This window comes from Suricata suricatta, chromosome 12, assembly GCF_006229205.1.
Source record: "Suricata suricatta isolate VVHF042 chromosome 12, meerkat_22Aug2017_6uvM2_HiC, whole genome shotgun sequence".
NCBI classification, from domain to species: Eukaryota; Metazoa; Chordata; class Mammalia; order Carnivora; family Herpestidae; genus Suricata; species Suricata suricatta.
Window position 1 is genome coordinate 13,490,203 of NC_043711.1, and position 13,416 is coordinate 13,503,618.

General features: G+C 56.4%; 1 protein-coding gene across 4 annotated transcripts; it reads right to left on the reverse strand.

Moving 5' to 3' along the window:
* Positions 1-414: 414 nt before the first annotated feature.
* LSM4 (LSM4 homolog, U6 small nuclear RNA and mRNA degradation associated) lies at positions 415-13,067 on the reverse strand. Of its 4 annotated transcripts, none has more exons than XM_029918795.1 (5): positions 12,953-13,067; positions 8,858-8,899; positions 6,157-6,255; positions 3,085-3,268; positions 415-1,098 (listed from the first exon to the last, which is right to left on the reverse strand). In XM_029918795.1, exons 1-5 carry the CDS (start codon positions 12,953-12,955, stop codon positions 1,007-1,009), a joined length of 420 nt encoding a protein of 139 aa, XP_029774655.1. In that variant the 5' UTR covers positions 12,956-13,067; the 3' UTR covers positions 415-1,006. The 4 variants fall into 4 exon arrangements, with proteins under 4 accessions (XP_029774655.1, XP_029774656.1, XP_029774654.1 ...); XM_029918796.1 differs by lacking the exon at positions 12,953-13,067 and adding an exon at positions 12,181-12,200; XM_029918794.1 differs by lacking the exons at positions 6,157-6,255; positions 8,858-8,899; positions 12,953-13,067 and adding exons at positions 3,444-3,586; positions 3,688-3,897.
* Between the last annotated feature and the right edge of the window lie 349 nt (positions 13,068-13,416).

The following is a 13,416-nucleotide window of genomic DNA, read 5'->3' on the forward strand; positions in this document are numbered from 1 at the left end:
TCCTCGAACATTCCTGGGCGTAGCGGCTTCTTGCAGCTTCTCTAGCTGGACCTGGCGTGAATGGTGCCTACAAAGCAGGGGCGGAGGGCGGGACTCGGGTGGCAAGGAAGGGCTGCATAGGCATCGGTATGGCTTCCGTCCCCCACCCTTCCCTGCATCACCTCGCCCTAGCCGGGGGCCCCGGGACTACAGGCAGACCTGGTGCTGGAGGGCCAGTCCCGCGGCCCAGACAACAGCCGCCTCTCTCTTGAAAGGACATCATGGGACACGGAACCAGTGTCCTATTGAAATACTTCCCCTTGGCGAGACAGGCAGCAACCCTCGAAAGGAAACTTCTCTCACGGGGCTGTGATTTCCTGAGGATACCACACTCTGGATGTGCCCAGTGGCTCGAAAGGAATTAGGAATTTGCAGTTGGTGGTTGTATTTGTTTTTATTTTTGTAACACAAACGGGGAGAGAGGAGGCAAAGGGGCAGGGCCCAGCAACGCCCCAGGAACAGCTTCTGTGGCCTACGTTCCTCCGTATTTGTTTTCAAAAGGCAGTTCTGAGGTCCGGGTTTCAGGAACTCCCGAGGCTGTCCATGTCAGTGCAAACAGCTTAAAATAAAAACCTCCGGTCTGTTCACCACAGGAGGATCCGACTCAAAATGCAAAACAAGCTTGTTTGGAAAGCGCCAGCCCTCTAAGCAAGAGCGAGGGCTTTAAAGACATATTAAAACAGAATCTTCCAGGAATCAAGTTGGCTGCGGCTTCACAAAACCCAAAACACCAATAACATATCCAACTGTAGAACTGCCGGCTTTAAAAAATAAAAGGGGCGGGGGTGGGGGGCTTACGCAAAAAGGATCACAGAACGACAGGCGGGGAGGGAAGGGGGTTCTTCCCCACCACCTGCCTCTTCTTTTTGTTCTGGACACACGCGTGAGTCCGGAGCAGCAGCACGGCCTCCGGGAGCGGTGGCAGATGCTCAGTGGCAGCTCAAGTCTCTGGGGGACCAGGGGACGCTCACTGTTTGGCCGCCTGTCTGCCCGGCTTCTTTTCTGGCTGACCTCTGCCTGTGCCTGGGATGCCACCTCGGCCCCGGCCACCAAACACACCTGTGAAAACAGAAGGGGCGTGGGGCTGCAGTAGAGCCAGGTCTGGAAGTCCAGCTAAGAACGCGGGGCAGGGGCGCCTGGGGGGCTCAGTCGGTTAAGCGTTTGACTTTGGCTCAGGTCATGATCTCACGGTTTGTGGGTTCGAGCCCCGTGTCGGACTCTGCACTGTCACCTAGCTCAGACCTGGAGCCTGCTTCGGATTCTGTGTCTCCCTCTCTCTCTGACCCTTCCCTGCTCGTGCTGTCTCTCTCTCAAAAAATAAAATAAAACATTAAAACTTTTTTTTTAATTAGAAAAAAACAACATGGGATAGTGCTCCAGAAGGTTCTCAGTGTTGACAAGGTACAAGGGACAGCAGGGAGGACAGAGGTCAGCTCCCAGTCACACCAGGGCTTGGGGCAGGCTTCCTGGGAAAGGGCCTGGGGCCAGTCATCAAGAGGACAAAGCCAGATGGCTTCCAGGAGGAGGGGAGCAAGAGCCAGAATAGGGACAGGACTTGGCCTGAGGGCGGTGGGGGGGGGCATAGGCCCCCAGCTCTGAGGACCCAGGCTTCCCTTTCTCCAGCACCGCCCACACCCACCGGCCTGAGAAACAACTGGGAGGTTCTGTGTGTCCAGCCTGGGGGCGGGGAAACGGGAGCTCCCTGCCCTCTGACGGCCAGTGACGGGCTGTGTTGCGTTGGAGCCTGGGGTCGGAGCTGTACAGGAGGTCGAGTAGTCAGGGATAGAACACAGACCCACCTGGGGAGATCCCGGAAGGACCAGGGCAGCATGGGGACACAGCAAGGTGCCCACGGTCCCCCTTCCATCACAAACGTGCAGCAAGCCCTCTAGAGATTGAAGCCAATACGTGCAGAGGCTGCCTCTCCTCACCTCTCATGGGCAAGCCCAGCTCGGCCACGCAGGGTGAGATTTCCACCTGCCGCTGAGGCTCCGTGGAGAGCGGCCTAAGCGATCACTCCTCCCTCCATCCCTGCTCCTCTGGGCAGCTCACTCAACAGTGGTGGTCCCCAGCATGAAGGGCTGGCCCTCAGGTGTGGAAAAGGCCCTGCTCACCCCCAGGCCTCGGCACCCCTCCACTTGGAATGCCCTCTCCACCTCCTTGCTCTGGCTCACTCCTGACCATCACTAAAGAGGCTCCGGGCTGACTCTATCCTTCCTGGTCCTGCCTGTGAACCCCTGGGGCAGGTGGGCGGGAGTGGGGAGGAGGGGGACCTAGGCCTGGCACACAGAAGGCCCCTACAGATGGAAGAGGCAAAGCCAGGGCCCTCCAAGAGGAGGACTGAGCAGGGGGAGGGCCTGCAGATGGTGTCTGGGCTCAGGCCCCAGCTGACTGCACAACAAATTGAATTTTAAGCAAGATTTATAACCCTGGGGTTGGGGGTGGGGTGAGGGGAGTCCATCAAAAAGGCACGAACTCGGCCTCGTATAATGGAGTGACCGCGGGGAGGAATCTTGTGCCAGGCCCTGAGGTGGGAGCCTCACCAGTGGCCTGGAGAGGCAGGGGCCCCCCAGACTCCCTGCAGAGGGGAAGCTGAAACCTGGGAGGTGCCTCACCATGCCCGGAGCACCTGCCAGGACACACAGGCGGGCATCGGGCGAGGGCTCATGTCCCAGGTCCGCACAGGCCCCGCGTCAGCCTGCTGGGCTGGACCCAGAGTTCAGGGAGCACCGATGACTGATACGGGGCAGAAGGGCCCAGGTGGGGGGCGCGGGGTCAGCACCGCCCACGGGGACCACACGATGCTCCCTGGGCCAGGGCGGTGGGGCCGCCGCACCAGGAGAGCCCTGTGAGTCATCACCCCCGGCCCTACACAGGGGCTCAGAGCCAGGACCGTGGCACCATGACGGCACCACCCAAGAATGTCAACACTGGGACGGGACGGCTGCCACGTGCTGCAGCCACCCTCCGGCGGCAAGGCCAGGCAGACCCCGCGGCCTAGCCAGCTGCAGGTGTCGGGGGCAGTGAGGGGAGAGAAAGGCCTACCTCGCCCGGCGCCCCCCATGCCTCGGCCCTTCTGCTGCTTCTGCTGCTGCAGGCCGCCGCGGCCCCGGCCCTTGGCCACCACCTCCTCCTTGACCATGTCGATGATCTCGTCAGGTATGCGCAGGTACTTGATGGTGCTGCCGCGGATGTAGCACTCGGGCATCCGCCAGAACTTGTCCCCGTCCTGTGCGACAGAAGGGGGAGCCTCAGATCTGGGGGGCCTGAGGGGAGTCCCTGCAGAGGGGGTGTGGATGGCCAAGGCATGTCTGTCCCTCACGTCCCCATTCCCGCCTGGGCCACAGTCCTAGCCTGCCTGCACCCACAACCACCCCTGCGCGGTTCCCAGTCCTGGACTTGACCTGGGGCTGGGGAGCTGTCTTCCAGTGGCATCTCTCCAGACTCTTGGTCCCCCTTTTTGCAGGAGGCGTCAGGCAATCACACGAGATAGCTTCCTCATTTCTGACCTGTCCTCCAGAGTGGGACAGGGTTTGTTTCCTGCAGCCTAAAGCCCAGAGAAGGCCGTGCCCTATGCACCAGGCATGGCCACAGCCCGGCCATAGACCAGCTCCTCTACCCTCTGGCCCCCAGCCTTCTAGAACCCACCTTCCAGAACCCCCTCCTCGTGCCCTGACTCCCTCATTCATCTACGTATCTCAGGACAAGCTCTGAGCTGGGTGTGGGACTCTGTGATCGGTGAAGAGGGCAGGAGGGGGTGGCAAGGCTGGCCAGAGCAGCAACCAACGATGCCAGTCTTCAGGGGAGCTAATTAAGGCTGGAGAGATTAGGAGGCTTGCAGAGTCACAGACTCCGGAGCAGTGCCAACCCTGCAGGTCCTAGGACGTCAACTGGCTCCCCCTGACCCCACCGCCACCCCCATGTACCCTGTGACCAGCACACGGCCTTGCTCCATACCCCCTCCTTCTGCCCTTGGGCGGGAGCCCGGGGCCTCTTCCTTCAGATTAGTTCTCCAGCCCCACCCCTGGCACCCTGAGCCAGAATTCTTGGCGGCCCTCTCCTCTACGCACATCCCTAGAAATCAGACCAAGACACTTCCCTGCTTAGAACCCAATCAGGGCCCCCTTGGCCCGAGGACAAGGTTCAAACTCCTCAGTGTGGCTCCCGAGGGCCTGAGATCCAGCCTCACCCTGGCTGCCCTCTCTCAGCTCTCAATGACCATGCCTTCCAGATGGAAAGTTCTGGAACACACAGTGGGCTTCTTGCCTGCAGCACTTTGCACATGTTGTTCCTGCTTTTCCATGTCTGGCTAACTCTGACCCCCGACAGGCCTTTCCCAGCCTCCTTGAACCCCCCAATCCTCCTCCTCGGTAGTGCCTGGGCCGGGCCGGTCTGGTCCAGCTGAGGCACCCAACAGGACAAACAGAAAATGAAGGGCCAAAAGAAATGTCTGAAGGCCGACTCTTCCCAGGAATGTGCACAAGCCCCCAACCTGCCCAGCAACCCCACGAGGTCTCAGGAAAGGTAGGCCGGGGGCCAAGTCCACAGGGGTGCAAAGTACAGCCTGACAGAAACAGACTGACTCCGTGGTGGCCCAGGGCACTCCCGCCAGGGACCACAGCGTACTCCTCATCCCATGGTCAGCGCCGAGCGGCCTGAGCTAACTACCCCCAACCCAACCAACCCCAGCTTTCCAGTGCATTCTCGGCCCCTAGGGGGTCTGTGTCCTGCCCACACTGCCTGCTGCCCAAGGGAGCTGCTGCTGCCACATGCTTACAGCTGGGGGTGCCAGACAGCCCAGGGGACACTGAACCTCAGCAGCCTCTCCTTACAGCCATCAGGGCAGAGAGGGGGGCTGCCCAGGAGGAGCCCTGTGTCCAATCTCCGCTGGCTACGGAGGGCGAGGCTGATGTTGCCCTGAGAACCGGCAGTTGCTTCCAAGCCCCAGCTGTGGACACCGCCCTCCTGGCCACGCGCTGGGCTGTGCACCATGGCAGTGTCTGCCACAGCCACACCAGACCCGCCCAGACACCTGCTGCCGGAGGAGCGACATGGAAACCCAGAGAAAGTTTCAGTGCCCCATCACAAGAAGTAGGGGACAGAGCCGCACAGGTGAGGGGAGACGGTCACACGTACCAGTACCAGTCTGCCTCCTGGGGTATGAGTTGTCCAGGGGGGTGGCCCGGGGGCGAGACGGGCTGTCTAGTGCTCTGCTGTTCTCTGGGATCAAATCTCAGGGCCGCGCTAGCCCAAGGGCTCATGAGAGCCCCATTCTGGTCAGGCCCCCCTGCACCTTCCGCCCCCGGAACAGAGGGGGCTGTGCCACAAGGGGGATAGGGACTGGAATCCAGGCAGAAGAAAAGCGCCAGCAGACGCCAACCGTCAGCAGTAGGGAGCCCTGCGTTCCCCGCTGTCATCACCCTCATTGTTCTGTGGGTCATCCTGAGGGCTGGGAAGCCCCGTGACCCCAGACCCCCAGTCCTGGCCCACCCAGGGGTCCTCCTGGCCCTGTACTTCCTGGTTTGAGGCCTTGGGAGGTAAACAAGTTTCCTAGTCCACAGGGCCACAGGGCTGCCCTCGCCCCCTGGTGGCCTGGATATCCCATGGTCACACCACCCTGGCCCTCTTGGCAAGTGAGGTCTGCAGCCAGGACTGAAGGTAGCAGAGTCTGACAAGGAAGGTCAGGCTTGCCTTGGAGGCCACCCCCTACCTGTCTACTAGGGATTCTTAGCCGGAAGTGCTCCCCAGGCCTAAGTTCTTCTTGTTTAGGATTGGCACCAGGGGTGGGGGGATGGGGCAGCAGCCTCAAAGGTGCAAAGTCTGGGGCACTAGGTGAACTTGAAGGCCCGTCCATCTGCCTTCCCCCACCCATGCCGGGACCAGGCCCCACCCTTCCTAAGGCAGACTTCTTCCATACCCCCCCCCCCACCCCCGTATCATGACCTGGAGACCTGGCTGATGTCATCCCACAAGGGCAGGGAGGGGCCTTCACTCCCCGGAGGGCGCTGAGGCTCTACCAGCCCCAGTCTAGGCCTATACCAGCCTGGCCTTACCCGACCAGCTGTGCCAGAGGGCCCCCAGGCAGTGGGCACAGACTCGGGGCACAAGGGCACTCACCCTGGATGTGCAGATCACCTCCCGAAGGTTTATATTCATCCAGTTATCACAGCTCACCAGGTGCCCGTTGTAGGTCTCTCCATTTTTGAGTTCCACCAACTGGGGAGACATGGCCCCAAGTCAGCCATGGGCCCCAGCGGATGTGCAGCCCACTTCTCAGAGCCACGCGACTGCGGCCCGGGCCTCATTCTGACATGTCCTGTGCACCTCCCGGGGCCCAGTGGCCACAGCACATGGTGCCTGGTACAGCCCACCCCCGCCCTCAGTGGCCCATCTTACAGGGACATGTTTTGCATCCTCTATTTGCTGGGCCGTGTAGACTTCGAGGATGAAACCAATTTTTTTGTGCAAAGCAAACAAAAAAGCAAAAAACAAAATGCACAGCACATCATTCTGAAAATAGGCTGACATTTAGAAAAGAATCAATTCAAAAAAAAAAAAAAAAAAAAGGGAATCAGGTCAGGCGTCTGCCCAGGAGAAAGAAACAGAGACAAATGACAAACACCCACACAAGAATGTGTTCACAAAGGTCACTGTGGCCAAAACAGTCACAAACAGACAAAAAGTAGAAACCAGGTGCGTGTCTGTCACCAGCAGACAAACGGGTAAAAAAATGTGGTACGTCCATACAAAAGAGTATCACATTGCCATAAGGGACAAAACCCTGATACACGTTAAAATGTGGACGGACCTCAAAAAATACCCTGCAGAGTGGAAAAAGCCAAACACAAAAGGCCACACAGTGTAAGATGTGATCCCATTGATAGGAAGCGTCCAGAACAGGCAGATCCAGGGACAGAAGGCAGGTTAGCAGTTGCCAGGTGGTAGGGGAGGAGAGTCGCTAACAGGGATGGGGTTTCCTTCAGGGGTGATGAAATTGTTCTAGAACTACACAGAGGTGGTTGTTTACAACATTGTGAATGTACTAAATGCCCCTGACTTGGACATGTTAAAAGGCTGAATTATAGGGGCATCGGCTGGCTTAGTCAGGAGAGCGTGAGACTCTTCATCTCGGGGTTGTGAGTTTGAGTCCCATGTTGAGTATACAGATTGCTTAAATAAATGAATAAATAAGAACTTAAAAAAAAAAAAAGGTCCAGGGGTGGCTCAGTCAATTAAGTGGCCGATTTTGGCTCTAGTCATGACCTCACAGACCCTGCATCAGGCTCGCTGCCGTCAGCCTATGAGTGCAGAGCCTGCTTTGGATCCCATCTCCCTCTCTCTCTCTGCCCCTTACTTGCTCGCTTGTGCATCCACACTCTCTCTCAGAAGTAAATAAACATTAAAAAAAAAAAGATTGAACTCTGTGGTATGTGACTTTGTTTCAGTAAAAAAAAGAAAAAGAGGGGCGCCTGGGTGACTCAGTCGGTTAAGCTTCTGGTTTTGGCTCAGGTCACAATCTCTCAGTCATGAGTCTGAGCCCCGTGTCGAGCTCTGTGCTGACCGCTCAGAGCCTGGAGCCTGCTTCGGACTCTGTGTCTCCCTCTCTCTCTGGCCTTCACCCACTCACACTCTGTTTCTCTCTCCCAAAATAATAAATAAACACTGAAAAACAATTTAAAAAGAGAAAAAGAACAGAATATATTGATGTATGCCACACACTGTATGATTACAGGCAAAAGTCACTTAGGGGAAAAAACACGTGTTTGTGGTCCCATCTATGTTTTGAAAAATCACATTCAAAAAATAAAATAAAAAAATCACATTCATGTTTATACACATACGTTAAAAATCTGGATGCGCAGGGCACCTAGCTGGCTCAGCAGGTGCAGCATGTGACTCTTGACCTTGGATTTGTAAGTTTGTGCCCCATGTTGGGCATGGAGCCCACTTAAAAAAAAAGTCTGGATGTGCATATATCAAAGATATAGTTAATTTGCTGAGAAGGTTAATGAAAAGGAGCTTCTGTTTTTTGGGTTTTTTTTTTTAATGTTTATTTAGTTTTGAAGGAGAAACAGAGCATGAGCAGGGGAGGGGCAAAGAGAGAGGGATACCTAACAATCTGAGGCAGGCTCCAGGCTCTGAGCTGTCAGCACAGAGCCTGATGCAGGGCTTGAACTCACGGACCTGAGCTGAAGCCAGATGACTAACCGACTGAGCCACCACAGGTGCCCCTGGAACTTCTACTTTCTATGTATCTCTAGTGTTTGACATTTTTAAAAAAGGTTTACTTATTTTGAGAAAGAGAGAGTGTGCGAGCGAGCAAGTATGTGTGTGTATAAGCATGAGAAGAGGAGGAGCAGAAAGAGAGGGAGAGAATTCCACGCTCAGCGCAGAGCCCAACCTAGGACCTGATCCCACAAAACCTGAGCTCATGACCTGAGCTGAAATCAAGAATCAGACACTTAAACCCACTGAGCCACCCATGTGCCGTATAGTGTTCGACACTTTTTTTTCTTAAATGTATGTTTATTTTTGAAAGCGAGCGAGCGAGAATCCTGAGCAGGCTCTGCATTGTCAGCGCAGAGCCCGACACAGGGCTCGATCCCACAACTGTGAGATCATGACCTGAGTTGAAATCAAGAGTCAGACGCTTAACTGCCTGAACCACCCAGGGGCCCCGGTGTCCGACATTTTCAATACGCACGTATTACTTTTACAAGCAGCAGAACTAACACAGGTCCTGACACGTGCAGGAGGAGAGAAGGGGGTCAGGGGAGCAGGTCTGCCTTGCCCGTCGCCCCTGGCCGCAGGGACTCACCATGGGATGGTTCTGAGCAGTCTTCAGCAGCGACAAGGGAAGCTGTAAGGCAAACAAAGGCACATGACTTGCGTGTCTGATCTGCGCCAAGGAGCCCTGGCCTCTGGGCAGGGCTGGGACTCCAGTCTCACAAATCTGCCAGCTCATCACAGTGCTGGGGGTGGGGGTGGTGCAGGAGCAGGCACCCCTCACCCCTGCAGAACATGCATTCTCCCAACTCTGCCCAGCCCCAGGACACACACCTGCCTCCCACCTTAGTAACATCTGGAACACTTCCCCCTGCCTGGTATCAGAGGCAGCAGCCAGCGGTCTAGGGGCTGACCAGGGGCATGTCTTTATAATTCACGTTGCACACATTCACACCCTTGACAGGAAAGGGCTCAGCCCTCCACGCTTCTCAGCAACATCACAGCACACAGGTCCTTCTGCTGGTGGCATTTTTTGCCCAACCAGCGTCTCTGATATGCAGCTTTCATTTTCATCCTCAATGTGGTTACTGTCACACCCGCTTTACAGAGGGCGATACCGAGGCTTAGAGACTGAGGAACTTGCCGGGCACTAGAGAGCTAGTAAGAGATAGAGGCTGGCTTGGCGCCACGTGCGGGAAGGCAGTTCATGCTGAGCCCGCGCCTCAAAGGGCAGCCAGGCAGCTGGGAGTCAGCCTTGAGCAAAGGTGGCTACCTCTGAGCTGGGTTTTCAGAGGCAACTCCATCAGATAGGAGGAAGAAACCTTCCAGAAAAGAAATCTGTCATTACTCCAAGTGATGGCATATAAAAGATGCAATCTTTGAAAACTCACCCCCAAAAACACAGCTTTCAAGATATTAAAAACAAATCTGCTCTTTTCATCTTGGGCGCACAAACCACGACCCATACACTAGGGCCTGCCTCTTGGTCTCCAGGGGTGACCTCCGGTGGCGGGCCTTGGGTCCGCAGGCTTCACTGGACCCTGTCCCGGCAGCTCCAGAATCTGAAGTCACCCTGATCCCCAGAAGTTCCGTGTGGGGGAGACTCGGGCTCTCCGGGTGGAGGGAACTGGAGGCCAGAAACAGCCCTCAACCCCCACAGAGCGGGGGGAGTGGAAAGGCTTGAGAGGGATCCCACATCCCACAGACCCTCCCTGTGAAGAACCGCTCAGGGGAGGTCCAGCGGCGGCAGGAAGCCAGGCCCAAGCCCATTTCCTGTCCTGGCTTCCAGGAGGGGCAAGAGAAGGGGCCACGTGGAGAAGGGACAGCTGCTCCGGGGTGGGTGGGCACGGGCCCCAAGACTGACAACCTGCAGCTCCTGCGCTCTCATTTGGAATTCATCTGTACGATGGTGCCCGGTGCAGAGAGCCGTGGAAAAACAGCTTCTCTTTAATTTATTTTTTAATATTTATATTTGGTAGAGTGCAAGCAGGGGAGGGTCCAAGAGGGACAGAGGATCCAAAGCAGGCTCCACACTGATCAGCTGACAGCAGCGAGCCTGACGTGGGGCTGGAACTCCTGAACCGCTGAGATCACAACCTGAGCTGAGCTCAACTGACAGAGCCACCCAGGTGCCCCACTTTTTCTTTTTTAAAGTTTATTTATTTTTGAGAGAGGGTGAGTGGGATGGCGAGCATGAGCGGGGGAGGGGCAGCCAGAGAAAGAGAATCCCAAACAGAGCAGAGCTCGAACTCATGAACTGTGAGATCATGACCTGAGCTGGAACTGAGAGCCTGACACTTTACTGAGCCACCAGGCAGCCTCTGTGCCCGCAATGGCCTTTCCCCTGTCCCAGCTACCGGCAGCACAGCCCCGGAGAACCCACGGCTTCCCTGGCTGTCATAAGCAGTGCCCTAGTCACGAAGCCGCGGAGAAGACGTCTGAGACACAGAAGGTCCCAGCACCTGCTCCCCACACTCCCCCGGCAGGTCCCAAGGCCAGGCCAGCTGCAGCCAAACTGGCCTATTGTTTCTCATGAGCCACAACCATTTGTGCCCTGTGACCTTTGCTCCAGTCCTTCCCCCAGGCTGGTGGTGGCCCACATATCACCTCTTAACGCTCTTGGCCAGGCCCTCATAATAACCTCATCTAGGGACTGAGATTTCCACCTGGGCCTCCCACTGATTGCTGCTTCCATTATAGGACAGAACCAGTCTCTAATTATCTTGTTTATTACATCGCCCTGGCTAGACTGGAAAACTCAGAGGGTGTGGACTTTGTCCAGTGCGGAGAGAGCTCGGGGCCAGGCACTTGAGAGGGACTTGGTAAATATTTGCTGAGCAAATACCCAGGAAAACACACACGCCACCCAGGGAGGCACACGGTGTGGGTGGAATACCTGCCCCACCCCACAGGTCAGGACAGGAGAGGCCCCGATGGGGAGAATCCTCATCCCAACACTGAGCTGGAGACTGAGGCTAGAGGAAGCGGAAGATCCCCGAAAACTTAAAAAAAAGACTTGGTAAGGAAGAAGTTCTCTAAGGTGCCCAGAGTGATGGCAGAGGGTAGGACGCCATTCGGGGGCGGAACACGGCCATCTGGAGTTGGAAAAGTCAAAAGCTTCAGAAAAGAGCGTCCCTTCCTCTGGGCTTTTTCAGAAGGTCTGGGGTCTGGTTCTCAGGTCTAGACCAATCTAAGGCTAGACCTGACAGGTTCCTGAGGCCCCCAATTCAGGAACTGGTCATGGATCCACCCCCCAGTCCCCCAGCTTCCAGCCCCACCATGATCACAGGGAATTGGGAGTGTGTCTGGTCGTCCCTTCTGTAACGTTCTTCAGGCTGAAAAAAAAAAAGTCTTCTTCCCCCAAGCAGTTCTAGGTTCTGGGAATGTATCAGGGATAAAAATCAAAGATCCTGCCTCCAGGGAGCTTAACAAGGGAGGAAACTTCCAGTTCTGCCCATCCCCTCAGGCCAGTTCTGCCCTCCAGCAGAGAGGAACCCACTCCTTTCTCTCCATTCCTACACCAGCCAGCAGTATTCAGTGCAAACCTCCACCAGCCCTCAGAGTGACAGGTGCTGATGGGCTAGGCGCTCTTCTAGGAGGCCTGGCTCTGAATTTCTGTGTGCTCCCATCTCCCTGTCCACACATTTTTATTTATTTCTTTTGAGAGAGAAAGCACACAAGAGGGCCAGACGGAGGGAATCCAAAGCAGGCTCCACCCTCAGCAACCGGGCTCAATCGCATGACCCTGTGATCATGACCCCAGCCAAAATCAAAAGTTGAACGCTCAACAGACTGAGCCACTCAGGCGCTCCAACACTTTTTTTTAAAGTAAGCTCTACGCCCAACGCGGGGCCTGAACTCACACCCCCAGTAACAAGAGCCGCATGCTCTACCAACAGAGTCAGCCAGGCGCACCTCCCTGTCCGTACACTGAAGGCACAGGCACTCTCTGGCCTAAATCCAGATCTTCCAGGGCCTGAGAGCAGCATGGTCCTGGAGAGGTTTCCTGCCAGGGCCTCAACTTCTTCAGTGAACTGGGAGAGTGCAGTTACTCCACTCCTAGTTCAAAATGCTCTTTCTCCTGAAACGACATCCTGTGTGATCCAGGGAGAAGGCAAATCCCGTCTCTGGTTTTGTTTGTTTGTTTTTTTTTTTGGTTTTCGTTTTTTTCCCCAGCCTGAAAACGAGAGGCAAAGAAGATCTGTGCTAACATTCTAAGAACCTTGAAGGTCTTGAATTTCTCTGAACCGGCTTAATTTGAGAAGTCAGATCGGCCCCCTGTCGCTCCACCTTTTCAACACATGAAGTTAGATTAGGTCAGATGCACCTGGAGCCACTCCCCTGTCCGAACACACTCTGCCGCATTCACCGGACCCTTTGCCGGGTCCCTCTTCCCCCTCAGGCCTCAGTTTCCCCATCTGCAGAGTGGGAAGACTGAAGCTAAGCTGACACAGTATGATTACACGTTCGTCCAATCCTGAATTCCCTGAGAGTGATGTGCTGGGTGCCCCGAGCGACCTCCCTGCCCTCTTCGGCCTCACTGTCCTCGTCTGCGGCCGGGGGTCAGAATCCAGGCCCTGGCTGCACGCTACTTCCGTGTCGCCCCTGCCTCGGCGCCCGCCCCGAGGGCACTCGGCGGCCGCGTTCCCAGCCTCCCGGAGAGACCTCGCCGCCGCGCAGCCCTCACCATGGTGTCGGCGGGGAGCGGGCTCGCCGACCACTTCCGCCGCCGCCGCCGCCACCGTCGCTCACGCTCCTGCCGGTAGCCGCCCTGCCGCGCGCCACTAAGCTGAAATGAAGTGACAGCGACGCGAGCCAGTCAGCGCGGGGCTCGAAGGAAGAGCAACCAATCCATGTGGAGTAAGGCGGGGTCGACTAGATCAGAGGGCCAAGGTTGGCTGTATTCTCGCTGGAGGAATAAGAGAAAGGGCCGTAAAGCGTCGACGTGAGTGCTGAAAAAGGGGGCGGAACCACGTGCGCCAGCGCCAGTGGCCTTGTGGGTAAAGGCGCATGCGCATGTGAAATTCTCGCTCTTCTCCTGGGCTCCGCGCTGTGGGCAAAGCCGGATATTGCCAAAATTTGCAAAGGAAGAAATTGAGGCTTCGTGGTTATTGGGTTGTGCCTGATGCCTCCCTTAGGGCTCTTATACTT